This window comes from Oncorhynchus tshawytscha, linkage group LG19 (genome assembly GCF_018296145.1).
Source record: "Oncorhynchus tshawytscha isolate Ot180627B linkage group LG19, Otsh_v2.0, whole genome shotgun sequence".
NCBI classification, from domain to species: domain Eukaryota; kingdom Metazoa; phylum Chordata; class Actinopteri; order Salmoniformes; family Salmonidae; genus Oncorhynchus; species Oncorhynchus tshawytscha.
In genome coordinates, this window is record NC_056447.1 from 67382 (window position 1) to 92870 (window position 25489).

Genomic DNA, 25489 nt, shown 5'->3' on the forward strand with positions numbered 1-25489 from the left:
TCACATAACCTCTCACTCCCACTCTGAGCCATTCAGTGTTGTTATGTACGTAGCTAATGAGCTAAGCTGTAGCGTTAGCAATGTCTTTCAAGAGGAATTTAAAAAAAACTCTGACAATGAGTCTGAAAGTCAGGAATCAGATTCTGACAGTGACAGAGGACCCCTTGTCCACTGACAAAGTCCCAGTTCCCTTTGAAGATGCTGGTGGTGATGGAGGCAGACCGATAGTGGATGAAGTACAGGAGTTCTGTGGAAGCTGGAAGGCTGCCAGCCATTTCACCCCTCCTGGCCCTGCTGTTTGTGTTGATGAGTCCCAGTCTGGAGTGCAACGCCCCTTGCCATTTCCATCTGAGGCAGAGTGCTTCAAGTTGTTTCTGACAGAGGAGCTGGTGGGAGACATATTAGAGACCAATCGCTATGCCTTGGAGCTACAGGAAAAGAGAGAGCCAGGAGTGGGGGGACAGCCACAATTAGTGAAATGTATACATTCCTGGTGACAGTAAAGAAGAACTCCCTAAGAGAATACTGGAGCAGAGATCCTATGTTTGCAACTCCCTTCTTTGCCACCATCTATTCCCAAGACTGCTTTCTAATTCTGCTGCTATGACTGCATTTCATCAACAACGCTACTGCCATCCTAAATGACCCATTATACAAACAAAAAAAATGTTAACAGCTGGCAGTAAAGTGCCATGACAAACAAGACGTCCATGTCCTCTCCACTGTCCATACAGCAACCATGTCGGCCACAGGGAAGGTGGACCACGTGACGGGAGAGAGAAACAAACCAGACAGGGAAACATCAAACCAGACTGCGTGCTTGACTATAACTTCAAAATGGGGGCAGAAAATGACCCAGTGGTATAAGATATTTTTCCAGGGTAGTCAAAATACAACATGCCAATACTTCTGACGCATTTAGCATGGTTTTGCAGAGCTAATAGAAGAATGTAACTAGCTACATAAGTGTAGTAGAGTTAAATTGGTTATTCCATCAAACTTCAAATTATTAGAATAGTACACAACGCAGAACAGAACAACCAGGTTGAGGGTCAGTGGCCAAAGCCCGCGAACAGGAATATTCCAAGTTCAGACAGAGGGGGGAGGCAGATCGCTATGATCGCCAGGAACTTTAGTTTTAGTGTCTTTTTTAATTGTTGCGCTACTGGTGCTGCCTGTTGATGTTAGGTAGGCAGCTACAGTAGCTGAATGATGTTAACATCTTCGGGTTTTGTTTCATTAAATTTATTTTATTTCATCTGGGTGCTTGTGTCACCTACTAACACCCTGGTACTACCCGTAGCTCCCGTTCTCCTCAGTCGGAGAAAACACAGAGAGAAAGGTATGTGTTGCAGATTACTCTTTTGTAGAAGTACATAACGTGAAATAAATAAAACATCCCAAGGTTAATGCTGTAGATATTGTTATAAGGGAGTGTGAGACTATTGAAACATGTAACTTTCAGTTTTATTGTTGTTATTAATATAGTTTACAGAGTGCTAAAAGTGCTGCTGTTGCAAACTAGCATGCCTTTCTGTGATGCATACGGCTAGCTGAGCTGCGGACGGGTGCTGGCGTTGCATTATGGGAGATGTAGTTTGGTCCTCTACGGTCCGAATGGAATAGAGGCGATTTCAAGTTGTAACTTGTTTATTATGTTGCAGTGTTTTTGTACATGAGTTGTTTTATTTTGCAACTGTCAACACTGAAAGCACCTAGCAATGTATTGAGGATGTGAGACAGGATATGTGTTTTACATTTCTTCATACTCCTGTGTAGAACAACTTGTCAGATGGTGCATTGGAGACTGATGTGTTCCTGTCCTGTCTTTTCACAATACTATTGCAGGTATGGTTCTATTGTCTAGGAATTAAGATTATACATGCTCTGTATTAAGGACTGGTTATTATTTTATAGTATACATTATTGCTTTATGTATGAGTGTGATCGTGTGAGTCTGAGAAAACACTGAGAGAGAAAGAACAACTTGTCAGATGGTGCATTGGAGACTGATGTGTTCCTGTCCTGTCTTTTCACAATACTATTGCAGATCAACATAAAAGCCTAAAAGACAGCCGTGGTATCGCTCTTCATTTCTTGGTTCTCCTGTGGTACATAAGAAACCCGCTACATAAGCACGATTGAATATAACACCATAAAAGGTGAGTAACGTTACCTAGCGTGTCCGCGGTTATAAGGAATATACACAAATATATTTAGCTCCATACACACAGTGAGCTACAGTAGAAACGGTATAACACAACACACAGAAACTATTATAATGTAATAAGGCACTTACTTTGATAGAAACGTAGTCTGGATTTGAAGATGGGTGTCTGTAGTGACTCCTCTAGCACTGAGACGCTGTGCCACTTGGGAGTCATAAGGCCAGGGTCAAAATACAACACATGCTAATACTTCCCTGACGCAATTAGCATAGTTTTCCAGAGCTAATAGAAGAATGTAGCTAGCTACCTAATCATTGAGTATAATGCCATAAATGTTATGAAATGAGTAACGTTACATCGCGTGTCCGCGGTTATAAGGAATATACACAAAAACATTATGCTACAGTAGAAACGACATAACATGACATGCAGAAACTATTATAACGTAATAAGGCACTATTGTGTTTTGGAGAAACTGGGTGTCGTATTAGCAGTAACTGCAAAAGTTACTGTGAAACCAAGGTAAATGGCAGTAACTGAACTTCCTGCCTTTTAGCTTGGTTTCAACCTGCCCTTGGCTGCAGTTACTGCGTTTAACCTTTGTATCATATCATTCTATTCTGATAGTGATGCAATCGAACCTGTATGACACTGACTGACAGCTACACACACATACATTGCTAATCTAGGGATGCAACACCATGGCACAGCATTCCCGGGGGGAAATGATGGTTCAACTTGCTCTGAAACGCCGACATCCAGACACTGGTAACAACTAGCTAGCTAAGTACATCTGACATCAAAATAAATTAGCTAGCTAGCATAGACTAACAATGCTCCCTGCTCTCATAAGAGATCTGCAATTGATACTAACGTTAATCTATTAGCCATATAATCAATTATATTCTGAAATTTCATCTGATGGTTTCTTTGAATCAGTACACCATAGATTACTAGCCAACAGATTACTAGCCAGTGACAGCCACCTAGCCAAAACTGACGCGCCCATACCAAAAATGTCAAAACCTACCTAGCCAGTATTAGCATGAAGCAATAGATTTGTGCTACATGTTCCCATAAGAGACGATCAGCAGTTTATACTAGCTTCAATCTGTTATACCTGGATTTAATATTATCCTTTTAGTTGTATTCTGACATTCAATGGGTTATTTGAATCCGTAATGTTACACCACACACACGATCTCTAGCCATTTGACGGTCAGTTGGACGTGCACCCCATACTGAATTGTCAAAAGCCACGCACACTCGTTTTCCAGATGAGTGCACAAACAGCATTGCTAGCTCATTAATAATAGATCTACTCACATGTTCAGGGTTTCTGGTTGTCTTTTATATTCCAGTATTGCGTGACTATACTGGTCAGGAAAGTTAAAATCCCAAATTGTATCCATCACCTTTGCTGAGCCCGTGGACACAACTCCAGAACACCTATCAAACAAGACATCCAAGATTCCACCAATGGGTAAGCCATGTGGTCCCAAATGCAAGAGGCAATGTACTCAGAATATTTCAGAGGTTAGGTGAAAGGAAATATGAGAAAAGTATTGGGAGATTAATTATAAGGAGAAGAGGACATGGATCTTCCACACGGTGGCACAGCAATCTAAGAAAAATGTTACAGTTGGTGCTGACAGTCGACGCAGCAGGTCGTTTCTGTACCATCTTCTAAACCAGAGCGGTTCTGCACAACAGGTGTGCAAAGTGTTTTTTCTGACAACATTGGGCTACCACCCCAAAAATGACAGGTTGATTGTCACAATGATGGGCAAGTCAATCACCACCAAACTGATTCCACCAAAGGATCAGAGGGGAAAGAAAGCTTCAGCGAGCAAATTGAACATGAATCCAATCCTGTAACACATTGAGTCCTTCCATCCCCAAATCAGCCACTACAGACGAGAGCATGCCCCACATCGCCTCTACCTCCCTAGTGACGTCAATATTCGGATCATTCATAATGACTACAAGGAGAAGAACAAACATGCCAGCTGCGGTTATGAAACCTATCGCAAGGCAGTAAAGGGAAGGAACATCAGTTTGTGAAGCTTGGAGAGGAGGAGGGCGAGCTCTGTTTGGTGCAGGGTCATCATCTGAAGATGGAGCACAGGGAGAATGAGGCCATGGAAACCCAAGCCTGCCAAGACAACAGCCATGCAGCACCTGAATTCACCATCATCAACCCCGACTGCATGCAATATAGAAAATATGAGGAACATCAGAAGTCTGCAGGGCTGATGCACAGAAAGATTGGCCTGAGGACTGGTCTGTGAGGAGCGTTGATATGCAAAAAGTCATCATGCTCCCTCACATTCCAGGTGTGAAAACAGCATTGTTCACAAGAAGAATCGTTGCCTATCACGAGACATTCGCCAACATTGGAAAGAAGTCTCAAAAGAAGAAGTAAACAAGCTCAGTGGTCGTCGTGTTTGGACACAAAGAATGCTGAGTTGCATCCAAAGAACATCATACCTACTGTGAAGCATGGGGGTGGAAACATCATGCTTTGGGGCTGTTTTCCTGCAACGGGACCAGGACGACTGATCCGTGTAAAGGAAAGAATGAATGGGACCATGTATCGTGAGATTTTGAGTAAAAACCTGCTTCCATCAGCAAGGGCATTGAAGATGAACTTGGCTGGGTCTTTCAGCATGACAATGATCCCAAACACACCACCCGGGCAACGAAGGAGTGGCTTCGTAAGAAGCATTTCAAGGTCCTGGAGTGGCCTAGCCAGTCTCCAGATCTCAACCCCATAGAAAATCTTTGGAGGGAGTTGAAAGTCTGTGTTGCCCAGCAACAGCCCCAAAACATCACTGCTCTAGAGGAGATCTGCATGGAGGAATGGGCCAAAATACCAGCAACAGTGTGTGAAAACCTTGTGAAGACTTACAGAAAACATTTGAACTCTGTCATTGCCAACAAAGGGTATATAACAAAGTATTGAGATAAACTTTTGTTATTGACCAAATACTTATTTTCCACCATAATTTGCAAATAAATTCATTAAAAATCCTACAATGTGATTTTCTGGATTTTTTTCTTATTTTGTCTGCCATAGTTGAAGTGTACCTATGATGAAAATTACAGGCCTCTCTCATCTTTTTAAGTGGGAGAACTTGCACAATTGGTGGCTGACTAAATACTTTTTTGCCCCACTGTATGTGTGCCGTTCAGAGGGTGAATGGGCAAGACAAAAGATTTAAGATTGAGTTGTCTTTGAATGAGGTATGGTAGTAGGTGCTGATAGTTTCCTATGTGTATCAAGAATGGTCCACCACCCAAAGCACATTCAGCCAACTTGACACAACTGTGGGAAGATTTGGAATCAACATGGGCCAGTATCCCTATGGGAAGCTTTTGACACCTTGTAGAGTCCATGCCTCGACAAGGGTGTTCTGAGGGCAAAAGGGGTGCAATGGAATATTAGGAAGGTGTTCTTAATGTTTTGTATACTCAAGAGTACAGCCAAACAACAAGGAACTGGCAGTACATCTGTGTCAGAGTCTCTCTGCCTCTCTCTCTGAATTTGATATAAAACCATCTGTGTTCGTCATAGAATGATGGGACTAGTTTCTGTGGATGCGGACAGATTTCCAGCGTTGTGCTGGAGATATTGTAGTGATGGTGACAGGTGCATGTACAGACGGGTAGCCTGGCGCGGAGGGGGAGTGGGAGCAGGCGTGACAATATCCTCCAAACACCGGCTTCGAGGATACATAAATAACAATGAGCTAATCAGGTACGATTTCACCCGGCATAAAAAATGTGCTCTTGTTAGGACACTATTGTTCAGAGGAGCTAGCCAACAACACAGCTAACACAATAACTTCAAACTGGTGCTGGAAAGACTGCAAACTAGTTGTCCTTCCTTTCGTTTGACCTTTTTTCAATTGACATTTCTTTGTATATATCCATAAAAAATTATGCCAGCTGATTCATGATTTCAACTGGCTGAGAAACGCTGCCTGGCATCTCTCTCTCGTCCCGACTCCCGATCCCTACACGTTCATTACTATGGGACAGTTGGAGATTGAATTTGAATATTTGAAACAATGTTGCAGATGTCGGAGAGAGACTAATGTTTATACAAATCTCCGCTGTTGAAAACTAAATGTTAGTCTAAAGAAATGTGAGATAATGTCTAGATGCTTTTTACATGTGGTGCATAAATACATATATCAAATCATACTAAACTCGCGTGCCAGGCTTCACGGTTCCGGATGCAGAATACATGCAAGAATATGGCAGCTGGCCGTAAGACTCACATGCTCCGGAAACTTCAAATATATACAACCTGAAGTATATACACTGAGTGCACAAAACATCAGGAACACCTTCCTAATATTTAGTTGCACCCTTTTTCCCCCCCAGATCAGCCTCAATTCGTCGGGGCATGGACTCTGCAAAGGGTCAAAAGCATTCCACTGGGGTGCTGGTCCATATACTGTACATGATTCATCAAGCCCTTCTCTGTCAAGGCAGAGTTATAGGAAGATGTAAGTATGCATTTCACCTGTTCTTCTCAGCGCATGTGATAAATACATTGATTAGATTGTCTGACAGAAGATATTTGTCATCATATTGAGGCCTTTTCTACCTCCTTTCAGGGCCGTGCCAAATAAATAAATACGTGAATGTCATGCAACTTCAGACCGTCTAACACCAATATAGCTTTTGTTGAGCAAGCAAATATCGCCATCAAGTTGACATACATCAATTCACTTTTATTCATTTACATTAATTCGACTATAATATAAAGCTCCATAATGAATATCTTAATACTGCACTATGGATACCATTATATACCCTTATAGAAGTCATAAAATGACTAAGCCTAGGTCATACCCTTCGTGTGCAACACAAGAACGCTTCACAAAATGCTGATCCTGCGTTCTTGTGTAAAGCTTTTTTGCTGCTTGTAGTTATTTATTGTGTACGTATGTAGGGTATAAACTACGCTTTAGTCCCATGTCATTAAATGAATACCTAAATTAAAATGAAAAATTATGAAAGATACAATATTAATCCAAATCTGCAATACAAATGCTTTATTAAAACAACCATTAAAAAGTATGTAAGTGATTGAAAAGTAAAATGCATTGTTCCTCAAAGCCCAAAAAGTTTAGCACCACTTTCCTAATCGTAAGAGTAGAAGCTGCTGTCGGCCTTCCCTCCTTGTCATTTTTTAAATTTAGGCTAAATATCTACATCAAATTTAGAGGCTGCAATGGATGTGGGATCAATGATTACAATAGGGAGAGGGCATCAGATGTACAGCACATCTAGTCAATTGGTTGGGAATCTTAGCTTATCTTCCTAATCACAGGAGAAGCTGTAGATGTCTGAATGACATTTAGAAGCACACATTCCTAGTTACAGGAGTGGGAGCTAATAAGGGATCAAAAGACCCAGGTGGAATTTTGGTGTTGACTAGCCTATAGTGGATCTTCCTTAAGGAGTATAAACTAATGGTAAGCTAGTCCACTGACAGCCTGGTTCAAATATAGCAGCATTAGGGGATTCAAAATGAAAACAGAAATGAGCAACAAAAATAAAAATGTTGTATTGAGGCCAGTTGTGGTGTCCTCCTCAGATGTAGCCTGGCAAAAGCAACTGACATGGGCTGCACGTCATCCAGGCTACCCATTAGAGGACCCAGAGGACTTGCAGGTGACCAAGCGTTTCCAGGCCTTCTGGACTCTCCAGAAGAAGTCCCGGATGCCTTTCCTCATCTTGGATAATTTAACTGGCAAGAAGATGAAAATATGTAAGAATTTCAGATGGATAATTGTCTGATAAAACAATAATTTATTACTTCTATATATATAATTGTCCCATAAGAACATTTCCCCCCAGGAATACTCACTCATAGGTGGAGAATCCACAGCAATGTGCATCTCTGGCTGGTTTGTAGTGTCTGTAAGGACGATGCTCACGTTGGACTGTGATCAGAATTGAAGAATGCACAATTAAACTTCAATTTCACTTCCTTTACATATTCCTAAAAATTATACAGCTATACTTACTGGTGCCAATATCAAAAAGCACAACCAATGACCGTTCAAGAGTAATCTGAGCTTGTCTTACCTTTCTGCCGGTGGCATAATGCACCCCCTCAGATTCCGCATCCTCCAAATCATTACTGCATGAGTCTTCAAGGTCTGAGGTCTCACGGTCATATGGAAACTGAGAGTTTCAAGATGGCCAGTAGCTTGTGGGAAACAATGACAGAGACAATGGAAAGCTTCTCCTGTTCCTCAAATAAATCTTCAATTTTCAAGGAGCGTTTCAAACGCTTGACCTTCCCAAGGTCAGTGTAGATGGCATCTGCCAGCTTCGATGTCATCTTAGAATTGAAACTTTTTTGCTGCCTTTCCATTTCCTCAATCAGATATTTGGCCACCTCATCGAACAATCGGATCAGCTCAGTCTCCACATCTGGATGCGCTGACGCTTGTTGGTCCTTTTTGGCATACGGCATATCTTCTTGACAAGCTTCATCAGGACTTCTTCTAATATAAGCTCCCTTATGAATCTGGTGGAACCGGATGTCACTTGTTCCACAGTGGATCACTCCGGCTGTTCAATCTCAGTCTTGATGCTGCTCTGCTCAGCTTTCTTATTCAAAGATTGACGGGTTGTCATTTCATTAAACAAGGCTGTCAATTCTTTCAAGTTGAGTGTAGATTCCAGATTTTTGGTGTCTTGAAGTTTGGATGGTGCATCCATAATTCCGTTCGTGACAAGACAGACAATTTCCTTGTGCAGCTTGGGTGCCTTGTGGCACAGTATCTTCTGTAGGGCTTCCTCTGTGCCATAGCGTTGCATCAACTTTCTATGCACAGACAGCACCAACTGAAAGATGTCTGTTGCCTTCAGGCAGACATTTGCTTCCCTCCACCTGTTAGTCACCCTCACCCACAGAGCACTGGACAGCTTGTTGGTCACATCCTCAACTAGGGTCCAGCTGGCCAGTTTATCCTGGGTCCGAGGAACAATCAGAGACCGCAGCCAGACAATGATATCCATCACCGCCTCTACATGAACAATAATATACACCGGTTGGGATGCCTTCACCTCAGCCGAGCCACATCGGCTCTTAACCATGACCTTGTCCTGGTCTATCCTAAGGCAGATGTCTGAGGAGAGCGGCCTGACAGAGACTTTGGGTACGATTGAACCCAGACGGTTGACTTCCCTGGTGACTGCACTCGCAATGGCTGTTGTCATCTCCCCGCTGCCGTGGCTCAAAGCTCGCCTCAGAGCATCAGAGCCCATGTGCTCCTCCAGCTCTCTGCAGAGGGCACTTACTATCCTTCTTGTGAACTCTTGCTTCTTGTGAAGGCCATGAATGGCCTCACTTTGCGCAATACAACCCTCAACAGGTAACTCCTCCACTGCAATCATGTGCATAACCACATTGACGTTGTTGGTGTGGGGTCCATTCAAAAGCTTCTTATAGGTTGGGTCTGTGACATATTGTAAAACACCCCCGCCTGTCTTTAAGTTCTGAGCTTTATCTCCAAATGTCCTATCCAGGAGACACAATACTGACTCAGATAGTGGGTCAGTGAACTCCTGGAGCTCTAGGCTGCTCTCAACTTTGAAGGGGCTGAGGCTACAGCTGATCTGGGAGCTGTAATAAGAAGCCTGCAGCTCTCTTTTGGACTCCAATCTGTCATGCAGCTTTGGATATAAGGCATCTGCAATGGAGTCTGTGAGCCGCTCATCCAAATTAACAGAGAAAATTTTATTCAGGCTTTTGTTGAAGCCTCCTCTTTGGTTTTCCTCAGGATGTCCCACACAGCTTCCCTTGGGGCAGAACCAGAAGTGCAAGCATGTCCATTGGATGGTGTCTGGGTGGCAGTAAGGGATTCCTTGATCAAGACACTCTGGAGTTCGGTGGCCACTTCCTGAGACATCTCCCTTCTGATCTTCAGAGCAGCAGGTGTCAGTGTAGCTTTCTCCGAGGTCAAAGGTGTCAGAACTCTGGTCAAAGTTGAGGGGCATCTGAGATAATCACCCAGACCCTCTAAGTCATCAGAGCAGGACACCGTGGCAACTTTAAATAAAACCGAACTAATAAGGTTATGAGCCACAGCAGATGATCTTGCTGATGCTGCCTGGAGTGTCTCTGAACTAAGCTTATTGGAGGCAGCCATCTTTGTTGTTGCCCTGGTAATGATGTTACTCACAGGCTTGATGGAGTAGCTCATAAACTGGGATCTCAGGCTTTCAAAAACTCCCTTCACTCTTTCTGCCTTCAGGTCTTTGTCAGTGGCAAATACACCGGACTGAACAGCATAGAGAGATACAGGGAGAGGAATGCCCAAGGGTGAAGCCACATCTGTGATATGGATGGAGGACTCTGAGGGTGTCCCCTCAAGGCGCCTCTGCAGCAACTTTATCATCTCCAGGACTCTGGCATTGTCCTGTGGTGAGGTGGAACACTCTCCTGAGAGGTTCTCACTGTCTAGTGTGTTCTGGATTCCAAGCAGTGTTGTGCTGAGTATCCTCCTGTCATGGGGAAGCACTCCCCTCAGTGCAGAAGAGAACCGGCTCTGTGGTGCTGGTGTGTTGCATGGTGTTGATGCACCAGAGACGTCACTTCCACTGTCATCATCTTTTTTGGTCCTCATTATAGTAAGGATTTCGTCAATAATCTCATCACTGTAGACTTCTAAGTCCTCTGTGGTATCATGGGCCGTTGGGGTGGCGATACTCAGAGTACGACCCCCAAGAAGTTTGAAGGACGTCTCCGACCCACTGCCAAGAGGGCCAACAGACACACATTGCAGTGTTTCGCTTGATGACGAAGAACAACTGGAGGAGAGATCAAGCAGCTCCTCCTCCAAAGTCGGAGAGGAGGAAAGAATTCCCTCCATTTTCAGGACAGAGATAACATCCGCAAGTGTTGAATCTACAAGGTCCTCACCTAGTGGGCTACTCCTTAAGTGGCTGACAAACACCCTTGTAGGAGAATGGGAGACTGTGGTGGGAGATGGAGAGCCCTCCTCACCATTCACACTTGACCGCGCCTCCACAATTGCTAAAGACTGGGAGATGACGGAACATACAAGTCCGCCAGCCCGCTCAATAATGGAGGGGAGGGAAACATCCAAAGGGGCTGGAGGTGTCACACTCCCTCTTTGGCCATTTCTATCTTGGCTGAGGCAGATCGACGAGACCTCAGTAGCAAATTGATTCTCCCGCACAGGGCTGCTGCTAGAGTCAGGTCCAGGAACATTTGAAATGGAGCTTACAGTCAGGGAGCAAGGAATTACACTCTTACTGTCTGAAAGCTTGATGGAGCAGGAGGAGGGGAGGCTGCTGGAGGAGAGGTTGGTGTTGGTCTCTTCGCTGGAGATTAAGGAGGAGAAAGGGGCCAAGGTCAGTTTGACAGGGATGACATGCCCACGACCTACCACAGCAGATAAGGTTCCAGAGTAGTCAGTGGCAGTAGGTGGTTTAGCAGAATCTGGTTTAGCAGATTGTAGTTTAGCAGGTGGTGGTGTCGCAGATTGTGGTTTAGCAGGTGGTGGTTTAGCAGATTGTTGTTTAGCAGGTGGTGGATTGGCAGATTCAGCCAGGAGGTTCTTAGTAGAGATCTGACTGGAGAAAGAGTGTGTTCATTCCTCACTGGACAGAGAACTGCTGCTACAATAAGTCTGGACAGCAGTGACTGGTTCATCAATGGAGATTGGGGAGGACCTACTGTCAGGACTCTGAGTGAGACAGATGACATTGACTTTGGAGAGTAGGGAGGTACAGCTGACAGAGCCCTGGGTTGAATCTTTGTTGGTGTCTTTGCTGATGGGGAGCATATTCTCTGCAGCACTTTCTGAAGCTCTCAGCCTTATAAGGTCAACCAAGGCAGGGATCAGGATGCTATTTACCTCATCCAATACTGAGCTCGTTATGTGCCCAATCATGAGCAGCAAGTCCCTAACAGTAATCTGTATATATGAACATCAACAGAATTGATTAAGATTTACAGTATGTTGGACATCAAAACACATGTTAATACATATAAAATTATTTTAAAAAGTAAATATAACAAGTATACCTTTCTTTCTTTTCTAGCAATTACTCTATGTCAAATATGTGGTCTTCATTGTTGCAACTTAATCATCTTCCTCATCTAGACTTTTTACATTTACCAAAGTGGCAAACGCATATCATATTATCCAATTACAGTGGCAAGACAAAGTATATGAACCCTATTGGAATTATCGGAATGTCTGCATAAATTGGTCATAAAATTAGATTTAATCTTCATCTAAGTCACAACAACAGATTAACACATTCCGCTTAAACTAATAACACACAAATTATTGTATTTTTATTGTCTATACTGAATACATAATTTAAACATTCACCGTGTAAGTTGAAAAAAGTATTTGAACCCCTAAGCTAATTACTTCTCTAAAAGCTAACCTGGAGTACAATCATTGAGACGAGATTGGAGATGTTGGTTAGAGCTGTGTGCCCTAAAAATACTCACAAAATGTGAGTTTGCTATTCACAAGAAGCATTGCCTGATGTGAACCATGCCTCAAACAAAAGAGATCTCAGAAGACCCAATATTAAGAATTGTTGACTTCCATAAAGCTGGAAAGGGTTACAAAAGTATCTCTAAAAGCCTTGATGTTCATCACTCCACGCCAGAGGACAAAAATCAGTTAACCACCTAACTGAGGAACTCAATTTAACCTTGCGCAATACCCTAGATGCAGTTGCACCCCTAAAAACTAAAAACATTCCTCATAAGAAACTAGCTCCCTGGTATACAGAAAATAGCTGAGCTCTGAAGCAAGCTTCCAGAAAATTGGAACGGAAATGGCGCCACACCAAACTGCAAATCTTCCGACTAGCTTGGAAAGACAGTACCGTGCAGTATCGAAGAGCCCTTACTGCTGCTCGATCATCCTATTTTTCCAACTTAATTGAGGAAAATAAGAACAATCCGATATTCCTTTTTGATACTGTCTCAAAGCTAACTAAAAAGCAGCATTCCCCAAGAGAGGATGGCTTTCACTTCAGCAGTAATAAATTCATGAACTTCTTTGAGGAAAAGATTATGATTGTTAGAAAGCAAATTACGGACTCCTCTTTAAATCTGCGTATTCCTTCACTCTGCCAGGACCTAGGATCAAGAGAGACGCTCAAGTGTTTTAGTACTATATCTCTTGACACAATGATGAAAATAATCATGTCCTCTAAACCTTCAAGCTGCATACTGGACCCTATTCCAACTAAACTACTGAAAGAGCTGCTTCCTGTGCTTGGCCCTCCTATGTTGAACATAATAAACGTCTCTCTATCCACCGGATGTGTACCAAACTCACTAAAAGTGGCATTAATAAAGACTCTCTTGAAAAAGCCAAACCTTGACCCAGAAAATATAAAAACTATCGGCCCATATCGAATCTTCCATTCCTCTCAAAATTTTAGAAAAGGCTGTTGCGCAGCAACTCACTGCCTTCCTGAAGACAAACAATGTATACGAAATGCTTCAGTCTTTTTTTAGACCCCATCATAGCACTGAGACTGCACTTGTGAAGGTGGTAAATGACATTTTAATGGCATCAGACCGAGGCTCTGCATCTGTCCTTGTGCTCCTAGACCTTAGTGCTGCTTTTGATACCATCGATCACCACATTCTTTTGGAGATTGGAAACCCAAATTGGTCTACACGGACAAGTTCTGGACTGGTTTAGATCTTATCTGTCGGAAAGATATCAGTTTGTCTCTGTGAATGGTTTGTCCTCTGACAAATCAACTGTAAATGTCGGTGTTCCTCAAGGTTCTGTTTTAGGACCACTATTGTTTTCACTATATATTTTACTTCTTGGGGATGTCATTCGAAAACATAATGTTAACTTTCACTGCTATGCGGATGACACACAGCTGTACATTTCAATGAAACATGGTGAAGCCCCAAAATTGCCCTCGCTAGAAACATGTGTTTCAGACATAAGGAAGTGGATGGCTGCAAACTTTCTACTTTTAAACTCGGACAAAACAGAGATGCTTGTTCTAGGTTCCAAAAAACAAAGAGATCTTCTGTTGAATCGGACAATTAATGGTTGTACAGTCGTCGCAAATGAAACTGTGAAGGACCTCGGTGTTACTCTGGACCCTGATCTCTCTTTTGAAGAACATATCAAGACTGTTTCAAGGACAGCTTTTTTCCATCTACGTAACATTGCAAAAATCAGAATCTTTCTGGCCAAAAATGATGCAGAAAAATGAATCCATGCTTTTGTCACTTCTAGGTTAGACTACTGCAATGCTCTACTCTCCGGCTACCCGGATAAAGCACTAAATAAACTTCAGTTAGTGCTAAATACGGCTGCTAGAATCCTGACTAGAACCCCCAAAAATGTATCATATTACTCAAGTGCTAGCCTCCCTACACTGGCTTCCTGTCAAGGCAAGGGCTGATTTCAAGGTTTTACTGCTAACCTACAAAGCATTACATGGGTTTGATCCTACCTATCTCTCTGATTGGGTCCTGCCGTAAAATACCTACACTTACGCTACGGTCACAAGACGCAGGCCTCCTAATTTCTAAGCAAACAGCTGGAGGCAGGGCTTTCTCCTATAGAGCTCCATTTTTATGGAATGGTCTGCCTACCCATGTGAGAGACGCAAACTCGGTCTCAACATTTAAGTCTTTACTGAAGACTCATCTCTTCAGTGTGTAATATGATTGAGTGTAGTCTGGCCCAGGAGTGTGAAGGTGAACGGAAAGGCTCTGGAGCAACGAACCGCCCTTGCTGTCTCTGCCTGGCCGGTTCCCCTATTTCCACTGGGATTCTCTGCCTCTAACCCTATTACAGGGGCTGAGTCACTGGCTTACTAGGGCTCTTAATACCGTTCCTAGGAGGGGTGCGTCACTTGAGTGGGTTGAGTCACTGATGTGATCTTCCTTTCTGGGTTGGCGCCCCCCTTGGGTTGTGCCGTGGTGGAGATCTTTCTGGGCTTTACTCGGCCTTGTCTCAGGATGGTAAGTTGGTGGTTGAAGATATCCCTCTAGTGGTGTGGGGGCTGTGCTTTGGCAAAGTGGGTGGGGTTATATCCTTCCTGTTTGGCCCTGTCCGGGCGTGTCATTGGATGGGGCCACAGTGTCTCCTGACCCCTCCTGTCTCAGCCTCCAGTATTTATGCTGCAGTAGTTTGTGTGTCGGGGGGCTAGGGTCAGTTTGTTATATCTGGAGTACTTCTCCTGTCCTATCTAGTGTCCTGTGTGAATTTAAGTATGCTCTCTCTAATTCTCTCTTTCTTTCTCTCTCTCGGAGGACCTGAGCCCTAGGACCATGCCTCAGGACTACCTGGCATGATGACTCCTTGCTGTCCCCAGTCCACCTGGCCGTGCTGCTGCTCCAGTTTCAACTGTTCTGCCTGTGATTATTATTATTTGACCATGCTGGTCATTATGAACATTTGAACATCTTGGCCATGTTCTGTTATAATCTCCACCCGGCACAGCCAGAAGAGGACTGGCCACCCCACATAGCCTGGTTCCTCTCTGTTTCTTCCTAGGTTTTGGCCTTTCTAGGGAGTTTTTCCTAGCCACCGTGCTTCTACACCTGCATTGCTTGCTGTTTGGGGTTTTAGGCTGGGTTTCTGTACAACACTTTGAGATATCAGCTGATGTACGAAGGGCTACATAAATACATTTGATTTGATTTGGTTATACAAATTGTATATAAATGGAGAAAGTTCAGCACTGTCGCTACTCTCCCTAGGAGTGGCCGTCCTGCAAAGATGACTGCAAGAGCACAGCGCAGAATGCTCAATGAGGTTAAGAAGAATCTTAAAGTGTTAGCTGAAGACTTAAAGAAATCTCTGGAACATCCTAACATCTCTGTTGACAGGTCTACGATACGTAAAACAATAAACAATAATGGTGTTCATTGGAGGACACCACGGAAGAAGCCACCGACTGTCCAAATAAAAACATTGCTGCACGTTTGAAGTTCACAAAAGAGCATCTGGATGTTCCAGATTCTGTGGAGAGATGAATCTAAAGTTCAGTTGTTTGAAAGGAACACACAACACTGTGTGGAGGGGGAAAAACGCAACGCACACCAATATCAAAACCTCATCCCAACTGTAAAGTATGGTGAAGGGAGCATGGTATCATGGTTTGGAGCTGCTTTGCTGCCTCAGGGTCTGGACAGCTAGCTATCGTCGATGGAAAAATTAATTGGCAAGTTTATCAAGACATTTTGCAGGAGAATGTAAGGCTGTTCGCCAATTGAAGCTCAACAGAAGTTGGATGATGCAACAGGACAACGACCCAAAACACCGAATTAAATCAACAACAGAATGGCTGCAACAGAATGGCTGCAACAGAAGAAAATATGCCTTCTGGAGTGGCCCAGTCAGAGTAGAGGACCTCAACCGGATTGAGATGCTGTGGCAGGGCCTCAAGAGAGCGGTTCACACCAGACATCCCAAGAATGTTGCTAAACTGAAACAGTTTTGTAAAGAGGAATGGTATAAAATTCCTCCTGACCGTTGCGCAGGTCTGATCTGCAACTACAGAAAACGTTGAGGTTATTGCTGCCAAAGTAGGGTCAACCATTTTTAAAACCAAGGGTTCACATAAACTCAGCAAAAAAAGAAACGTCCTTTCACTGTCAACTGTGTTTATTATCAGCAAACTTAACATGTGCAAATAATTGCATGAACATACAACATTGAACAACTGAGACATCTTCTGGCTAGGGGAACCACTTGACAACATCCGCTGAAATGGCAGAGCGCGAAATTCAAAAATATTTTTCAGAAATATTTAACTTTCATACATTCACAAGTGCAAAACAACAAATTAAAGCTTAACTTCTTGTTAATCTACCCATCGTGTCCGATTTCAATCAGTTTTAGAAAATGTCAGGCTTTACAGCGAAAGCACACCATACGATTATGTTAGGTCTAGTCACAGAAAAACATAGAGCCATTTTCCAGCCAAAGAGAGGAGTCACAAAAAGCAGAAATAGAGATCAAATTAATCACTAACCTTTGATGATCTTCATCAGATGGCACTCATAGGACTTCATGTTACACAATACCTGTATGTTTTGTCCAACAGGTCCCAGACGTGCTCAATGGGATTGAGATACGGGCTCTTCGCTGGCCATGGCAGAACACGGATATTCCTGTCTTGCAGGAAATCTCGGACAGAACGAGCAGTATGGCTGGTGGCATTGTCATTCTGGAAAGTCATGTCAGGATGAGCCTGCAGGAAGAATACCACATGAGGGAGGAGGTTGTCTTCCCTGTAACACACAGCGTTGAGACTGCCTGCAATGACAACAAGCTCAGTCCGATGATGCTGTGACACACCGCCCAAGACCATGACGAACCCTCCACCTCCAAATTGATACCGCTCCAGAGTACAGGCCTCGGTGTAACGCTCATTCCTTTGACGATAAACGCGAATCCGACCATCACCCCTGGTGAAACAAAACCATGACTCGTCAGTGAAAGGCACTTTTTGACAGTCCTGTCTGGTCCAGCGATGGTCGGTTTGTGCCCATTGGCGACGTTGTGCCGGTTTCCTTACAACAGGCCTACAAGCCCTCAGTCCAGCCTCTCTCAGCCTATTGCGGACAGTCTGAGCAGGGATTGTGCATTCCTGGTGAAACTCGGGCAGCTGTTGTTGCCATCCTGTACCTGTCCCGCAGGTGTGATGTTCGGATGTACCGATCCTGTGCAGGTGTTGTTACACGAGGTCTGCCACTGCGGGAACAAACAGCTGTCCGTCCTGTCTCCCTGTAGCGCTGTCTTAGGCGTCTCACAGAACGGACATTGCAATTTATTGCCCTGGCCACATCTGCAGTCCTCATGCGTCCTTGCAGCATGCCAAAGGCACGTTCACGCAGATGAGCAGGAACCCTGGGCATCTTTCTTTTGAGGTTAGTAGAAAGGTTAGTATAAAGGCCTCTTTAGTTTCCTAAGTTTTCATAACTGTGACCTTAATTGCCTATCGTCTATAAGCTGTTAGTGTCTTAACGACCGTTCCACAAATGCATGTTCATTAATTGTTCATGGTTCATTGAACAAGCATGGGAAACAGTGTTTATGCCCTTTAAAATGAAGATCTGTGAAGTTATTTGGATATATATGAATTATCTTTGAAAGACAGGATCCTGAAAAAGGGAAGTTTATTTTTTTGCAGAGTGTACTTTTTCCACCCTGCACTGTGAATGTTTACACCGTGTGTTCAATAAAGACATGAACAAGTATCATTGTTTGTCTATTGTTGTGACTTAGATGAAGATCAGATAACATTTTATGACAAATTTACGCAGAAGTCCAGGTAATTCCAAAGGGTTCACATACTTTTTCTTGCCACTGTACTTGGATATGGATTTCCCAGTAGATGGGAGACAGGGAAGCAGTAATATGCCTGCAGCCCCCAAAGAGTGAAAGCTGGGAACATGTTCATGACCAAAATGACCTACCACTGAAGGGCTAGATGAATGTGGTGAGCAGGTCATCACAGAAGACAAGGTTCCAGAGTGATCAGAGTCACTGCTAGGTCTTTCAGTTGGTGGTCTGGCAGAACGTGGTCTGGTAGTTTGTGGTCTGGCAATATGTGGTCTGGCAGTATGTAGCCTAGCAGCCTCGAGGGTCTCAGTCGAGATCTGACTGGAAAGAGTGTCCATCGAGGAGGTGGAGTGTCTGAAGGGAGAGTCCATTCCCAGAGGTGTGTGTGTCTCCATGCCCAGGGGTCTCCAATCTCCCATCTGGCTACCAGGCTAAGAGAGATGGGTGAGAAAGAGAGGCAAATGGATGAAGATACCAACAGAAACACTGAGGTCCTACTGCTGCTTAAGCAACTGTGTGTTGATATCAGCCCTAGGAGTGCCGCTGTTCCATCCTTACCTGTCCAATCACCGACCAGCGGATTTGGCGCTCCAGGCGCAGCTCCCTGCACACTTCTCTTTCCAGCTCCTTAAGCCTGAGGCGTCGTTTCACATCCCAAGCCAGTTCGGCCAAGTGAAGGTTCTTCCCCTCTTCCATTTCACTCTGAAACCTTCACATACAAGGGAACATAAAACATGATTAACCTTAATACTCAAACTGTCCACCATATCTATTTCTCAAGTTATTGCTAGATAGGTCAACGTGATTCCACACCTTTGCTTATGTTTTGTTTTAAGCAAATTTGAGTAAAAGATTCTAATAACACTCACGTGTTCTTGAAGTAGTTTCTACCCTTGGCAATGAGCCAATCTCTAACATCCGTCAGTGAGATGTGGGACGGAACCTCCCCTTGCTGCTGCAAGACTAGGAACTGCTTCAAAAGCGTTTTCTGAGAGAGAGAGAGATTAATTTGCACCCTTGCCTTCCACAAGTTTTTCCTGGTCTTGTCACGTGATCAGAAAACCCTTTCCCGATCCATGAGCGACAGCAAGTTACATACACAGTTGGAATAAAACGCATGGAAAGGTGTCTTACAATATAGCATTTGTGTTTTTATAATTATGCATCTAGAAAGCAGACCACTCTAACCTGCTGGGCACAGCACTGCTTCTCCCACAGCAACTGAACTGACTTGATGTAGCTACTGTAGCGATTGTACTCTTTACCAGTACACAGCACCTGAAAGGGAGGAGCCACAAAAGAGCCATTTTCTAGAGGAAGTTCATGTGTACAAACACCCAATCCCAAATCTACCTCTACCCGAAACCCCAATATTGATTGATTTTGCCTTTATTTAACCAGGTAAGACATTCTCTTTTACAACCTGCACTAACAATGACCATATGTAGATTTGGATTTGAGTAAACTAAGCAAAATGGCAAACATTTCACCTAGCCATCATATTGCTTACACCTGTCCAATTTTCTCAGTTCCATATAAGTGTCACTTTTAGATTTTGGAAAGAAAAGGGAGGTTTGCCTTGCCTTCTCATTTGAGGTGATGAGGCCTTGCTTAACCAGCCGCTTCTTCCTTTCCGGATGGCGGAAAAAACTCTTCAGGTGTTTGTCGTGGAGGCAGTTATAACTAACATCTATGACTCTCATGTTGGGGTCCAACAGGTCAAATCCTGGGGTCTCCTGATGGAGCTGTGGATTGTGTTTTAACAAACCTCAATGTCAGGGCAATGGATACTACAGTGGGAATGGTTTTGGAATTAGGACTGGAAATGGAAGGAAGTAATTAAAAATATATAATTAGGTAACATTTCATTTGAAAGAAATTGAGGATCTCAGATCATTTGGAATGTCATACTATCACACTAACCTTCTCCCCAGTTTTCCTCTGAAGAATACAGGGAATGTCCTTTCTGGGGCTTCCTGTAACCCCTACAAAGACAGAGACAATCATGACAAAACTTTTTAGACGTGGGGTTTTGGTAATGGTTTTGATAGTAGACCCCATCCCTGTCACTTGGTTTGCAATAATTCCACCTTTTGCCAATTCACTTGCATGAAAAATGTTGAACCAAGCTTATCTCTAAAACAAATTTGTTTGATCCATTTACATTGTTAAACTAACTAGTCAACTAGCCATAGGCCTACATGATGACTGATTCTGTAGGCTACATATTCATCTCATAGACTTTCATCGTCCATCTTTAGAATTATACAAATGTGACAATTATTATGAAGAACGAACAAAGCATTATCCTAGGCCTACTCACATTTTCTTCTTCTTTGCCCGCACTTTTGACATAGTAGGTATATTGACTAATATTGTAAACAAGTGATGTCATAAAAACTTGATTATCCTGTGTCTCCAGAAAAGACCCGTGCCCTCAAGTAAACGTTATCTGATAGACCTATGTTGTTGTACTGATATAAACACTATGAAAGGATCCTTAACCTACTGATATAGTCTACAGGCTTATTTATGGTGTGCCCATCTCCTCAGTTTGGTTTGCAACACGTGCACTCTGTTGCCAAGCCTTCCACAGAATCATATCTCAACCCTAAAATGTGATCCACATGTATTCCATGTCGAAATTGTCAGTCATTTGCAGTGATGGATTTAAAGCATTACCACGACTACGTCTATATTATTCAATGATTGCACCCACACTGCTTGGGCTGCCAACGAGCATCTGCATAGCAAAGGGCTAAAATAGAAGACAGTTCTATTTCTGATGCAGATCCCACTGCAAGTCCTGCCTCTCCCATCTCCTCATTGGTTTATAGGAGCAGGTACCCACTTGCCATCTCCTCATTGGTTATACCCACATGGGTGACTGAAAAACCAAAGAGGTCAGTGGCAGTAAGGCACCTAATTTATGAAAGTTGCCAATCGCAATATAGAATCAAGAGAAGAAAAAGCCTGGAAGGAGGAGAGATGACTAGAAACGATTCGGTTGACCGTTTTATGTGTGGATTAATTGGTGGTGTAAAGGACCTTGGTTCACACAGGGTCATGTTTGGCGAGTCAGTGGACAAGTATCCTGCCTCTATTGTATTGAGTTTTGGAGAAAATGGGGGTCGTATTAGCAGTAACTGCAAAAAGTTACTGTGAAACCAAGGTAAATGGCAGTAACTGAACTTCCTGCCTTTTAGCTTGGTTTCAACCTGCCCTTGGCTGCAGTTACTGCGTTTAACCTTTGTATCATATCATTCTATTCTGATAGTGATGCAATCGAACCTGTATGACACTGACTGACAGCTACACACACATACATTGCTAATCTAGGGATGCAACACCATGGCACAGCATTCCCGGGGGGAAATGATGGTTCAACTTGCTCTGAAACGCCGACATCCAGACACTGGTAAGAACTAGCTAGCTAAGTACATCTGATATCAAAATAAATTAGCTGGCGAGCATAGACTAACAATGCTCCCTGCTCTCATAAGATATCTGCAATTGATACTAACGTCAATCTATTAGCCATATAATCAATTATATTCTGAAATTTCATCTGCTGGTTTCTTTGAATCAGTACACCATACACACGATTTCTAGCCAGTGACAGCCACTTAGATAAAAATGACGCTAGCATTAGCATGAAGCAATAGATTTGTGCTACATGTTCCCATAAGAGACGATCAACAGTTTATACTAGCTTCAATCTATTATACCTGGATTTAATATCATCCTTTTAGTTGTATTCAGACATTCAATGGGTTATTTGAATCCGTAACGTTACACCACACACACGATCTTTAGCCAGCTGACGGTCAGTTGGACGTGCACCCCATACTGAATTGTCAAAAGCCACTCACACTCTTTTTGCAGGATGAGCGCACACACAGCATTGCTAGCTCATTATGATAGGGGGCAGTATTTTTGGAAAAATAACATTCCCGTAGTAAACGGGATATTTTGTCAGGAAAAGATGCTAGAATATGCATATAATTGAAAGCTTAGGATAGAAAACACTCTAAAGTTTCCAAAACTGTAAAAATATTGTTTGTGAGTATAACAGACCTGATGTTGCAGGCGAAAGCCTGAGAAAAATCCGGAAGTGCCTCATGTTTTGAAAGCGCTGCGTTCCAATGCGTCCCTATTGCGCAGTGAATGGGCTATCAACCAGATTACTTTTTCTCCGTATTCCCCAAGGTGTCTACAGCATTGTGACGTAGTTTTACGTATATGTTGAAGAATACCCGTGCGGCTACATTGCGCAACTGGTCACCTGATGGCTCCCAGAGTGATTTTCGCGTAAAATACAGAGGTAGCCATTATTCCAATCGGTCCTACTTAAAAACTATTTGTCCCAGTGGATATATTATCGAATAGATATTTGAAAAACACCTTGAGGATTGATTATGAACAACATTTGCCATGTTTCTGTCGATATTATGGAGCTAATTTGGAATATTTTTCGGCGTTTTCGTGACTGCAATTTCCGGGCGAATTCTCAGCCAAATGTGAAGAACAAACAGAGCTATTTCGCCTACAAAAATAATATTTTTGGAAAAAAAGGAAACATTGGCTATCTAACTGGGAGTCTCGTGAGTGAAAACATCTGAAGCTCATCAAAGGTAAACAATTTAATTTGATTGCTTTTCTGATTTCCGTAACCAAGTTACCTGCTGCTAGCTGGACAGAATGCTATGCTAGGCTGTCGATAAACTTACACAAATGCTTGTCTAGCTTTGGCTGTAAAGCATATTTTGAAAATCTGAGATGGCAGGGTGATTAACAAAAGGCTAAGCTGTGTCCCAATATATTTCACTTGTGATTTTCATGAATAGGAATATTTTCTAGGAATATTTATGTCCGTTGTGTTATGCTAATTAGTGTCAGTCGATGATTACGCTCCCTCATGCGGGATGGGGAGTCACTAGAGGTTATAATATATCTACTCACATGTTCAGGGTTTCTGGTTTTCTTTTATATTCCAGTATTGCGTGACTGTCCTGGTCAGGGAAGTTAAAATCCCAAATTGTATCCATCACCTTTGTTGGTGGCATATGTAATTAGTACAACAAGCTTTGACATGCCAAACATGTGCTCAATGTGTCTGCTTCAGTGCCATCTATACATGAATGCAGAAAAAACTGTTTTGCATGACTTCCATCAATCCCTGTGGCCTAGATGATTAGTATCAATGCGGATCAAAGTTGCCATGTGAGGGTGTATTAGACAGTACAACCACGTCAATACTAGGTTTTATTCCTGTCAATGTCCATCCATGCAATATTTTTGTATTTGTAAATGTAAGAGCCTTTTTGGGAGCAGGTATGAAATTAATAGATGAACTGAGTTTTGACAGTGAAAATTAATAAGATAATGTTTGCACAAGATCAAATCAACATTGATTATATCCTATATTAAAGAATAACTGAAAGAATTATATCATATGTTTGCACACCAGAAAATGTCACTATTAATTATTATCATCCATGACAGATTAGAATCATTAGGATGCATGTCCCTGATTCTTTGCTCTATTTATTTCAGTTGATTTTGAGGGCCACATTTCAACAAAGATTCCTGATCTACCCCCTTTAACTGAAGTCACAGTGTCAACACTATTTGAAGAAATAGAGAACCAGTGGGTGGTCTCTGACTCATTAGACATCAGACTATCAGAAGAGAAATAAATTGTCAATGATGATGATGATGAAGATTATCATCCACCTTCAGAGTTGGATGTTACAGCACAAGTGGTAGCTGAGCCCGTGGACACAACTCCAGAACACCTATCAAATAAGAAATCCAAGATTCCACCAATGGGTAAGCCATGTGGTCCCAAATGCAAGAGGCAATGTACTCAGAATATTTCAGAGGTTAGGTGAAAGGAAATATGAGAAAAGTATTGGGAGATTAATTATAAGGAGAAGAGGACATGGATCTTCCACACGGTGGCACAGCAATCTAAGAAAAATGTTACAGTTGGTGCTGACAGTCGACGCAGCAGGTCGTTTCTGTACCATCTTCTAAACCAGAGCGGTTCTGCACAACAGGTGTGCAAAGTGTTTTTTCTGACAACATTGGGCTACCACCCCAAAAATGACAGGTTGATTGTCACAATGATGGGCAAGTCAATCACAACCAAACTGATTCCACCAAAGGATCAGAGGGGAAAGAAAGCTTCAGCGAGCAAATTGAACATGAATCCAATCCTGCAACACATTGAGTCCTTACATCCCCAAATCAGCCACTACAGATGAGAGCATGCCCCACATCGCCTCTACCTCCCTAGTGACGTCAATATTCGGTTCATGCATAATGACTACAAGGAGAAGAACAAAGATGCCAGCTGCAGTTATGAAACCTATCGCAAGGTGGTAAAGGGAAGGAACATCAGCTTTGTGAAGCTTGGAGAGGAGGAGTGTGAGCTCTGTTTGGTGCAGGGTCATCATCTGAATATGGAGCACAGGAAGAATGAGCCCATGGAAACCCAAGCCTGCCAAGACAACAGCCATGCAGCACCTGAATTCACCATCACCAACCCCGACTGCATGCTATGTAGAAAATATGAGGAACTTAAGTCTGCAGGGCAGAGCAGAAGCCATTACCAGGCTGATGCACAGAAAGATTGGCCTGAGGACTGGTCTGTGAAGAGTGTTGATATGCAAAAAGTCATCATGCTCCCTCGCATGCCAGTTGTGAAAACAGCATTGTTCACAAGAAGAATCGTTGCCTATCACGAGACATTCGCCACCATTGGAAAGAAGTCTCAAAAGAAGAAGTAAACAATCTCAGTGGTATGGCAGGAAGGAACAGCTGTTCGGAAGGCAGAGGAGATTACTTCATCTTACGTAAACAGCACTGGAGAGTGAGAGAGATGTCAAGCATGCAGTGTATTGGGTGAATAACTGCACTTCTCAAAACAAAAACTGGTGCCTGTCACGCCCT

General features: G+C 43.0%; 1 protein-coding gene and 1 long non-coding RNA gene across 2 annotated transcripts; one reads left to right on the top strand and one right to left on the bottom strand.

Moving 5' to 3' along the window:
* Positions 1 to 461: 461 nt before the first annotated feature.
* Positions 462 to 7916, top strand: LOC121840043. Its single transcript, XR_006079325.1, has 3 exons — positions 462 to 1342; positions 1780 to 2162; positions 7783 to 7916. It is a non-coding gene; the product is annotated as an uncharacterized LOC121840043 (long non-coding RNA).
* Positions 7917 to 18424: 10508 nt separating this feature from the next.
* Positions 18425 to 24564, bottom strand: LOC121840120. Its single transcript, XM_042302001.1, has 7 exons — positions 24522 to 24564; positions 20456 to 20517; positions 20116 to 20277; positions 19721 to 19810; positions 19402 to 19520; positions 19091 to 19241; positions 18425 to 18963 (listed from the first exon to the last, which is right to left on the bottom strand). The coding sequence occupies exons 1-7, from the start codon at positions 24562 to 24564 to the stop codon at positions 18472 to 18474; spliced, it is 1119 nt and encodes a 372-aa protein (XP_042157935.1). The 3' UTR covers positions 18425 to 18471.
* Positions 24565 to 25489: the final 925 nt, after the last annotated feature.

Coding starts and splice junctions, on each gene's coding strand:
- LOC121840120 (XM_042302001.1), bottom strand. CDS start 24,564: ATGGTACAGAAACGACCTGCTGCGTCGACTGTCAGCACCAACT. Junction 20,518..24,521: donor GTCGACTGTCAGCACCAACT/GTAACATTTTTC, acceptor CTGTCTTTGTAG/GGGTTACAGGAAGCCCCAGA. Junction 19,242..19,401: donor AGAAACTACTTCAAGAACAC/GTGAGTGTTATT, acceptor TTGTATGTGAAG/GTTTCAGAGTGAAATGGAAG.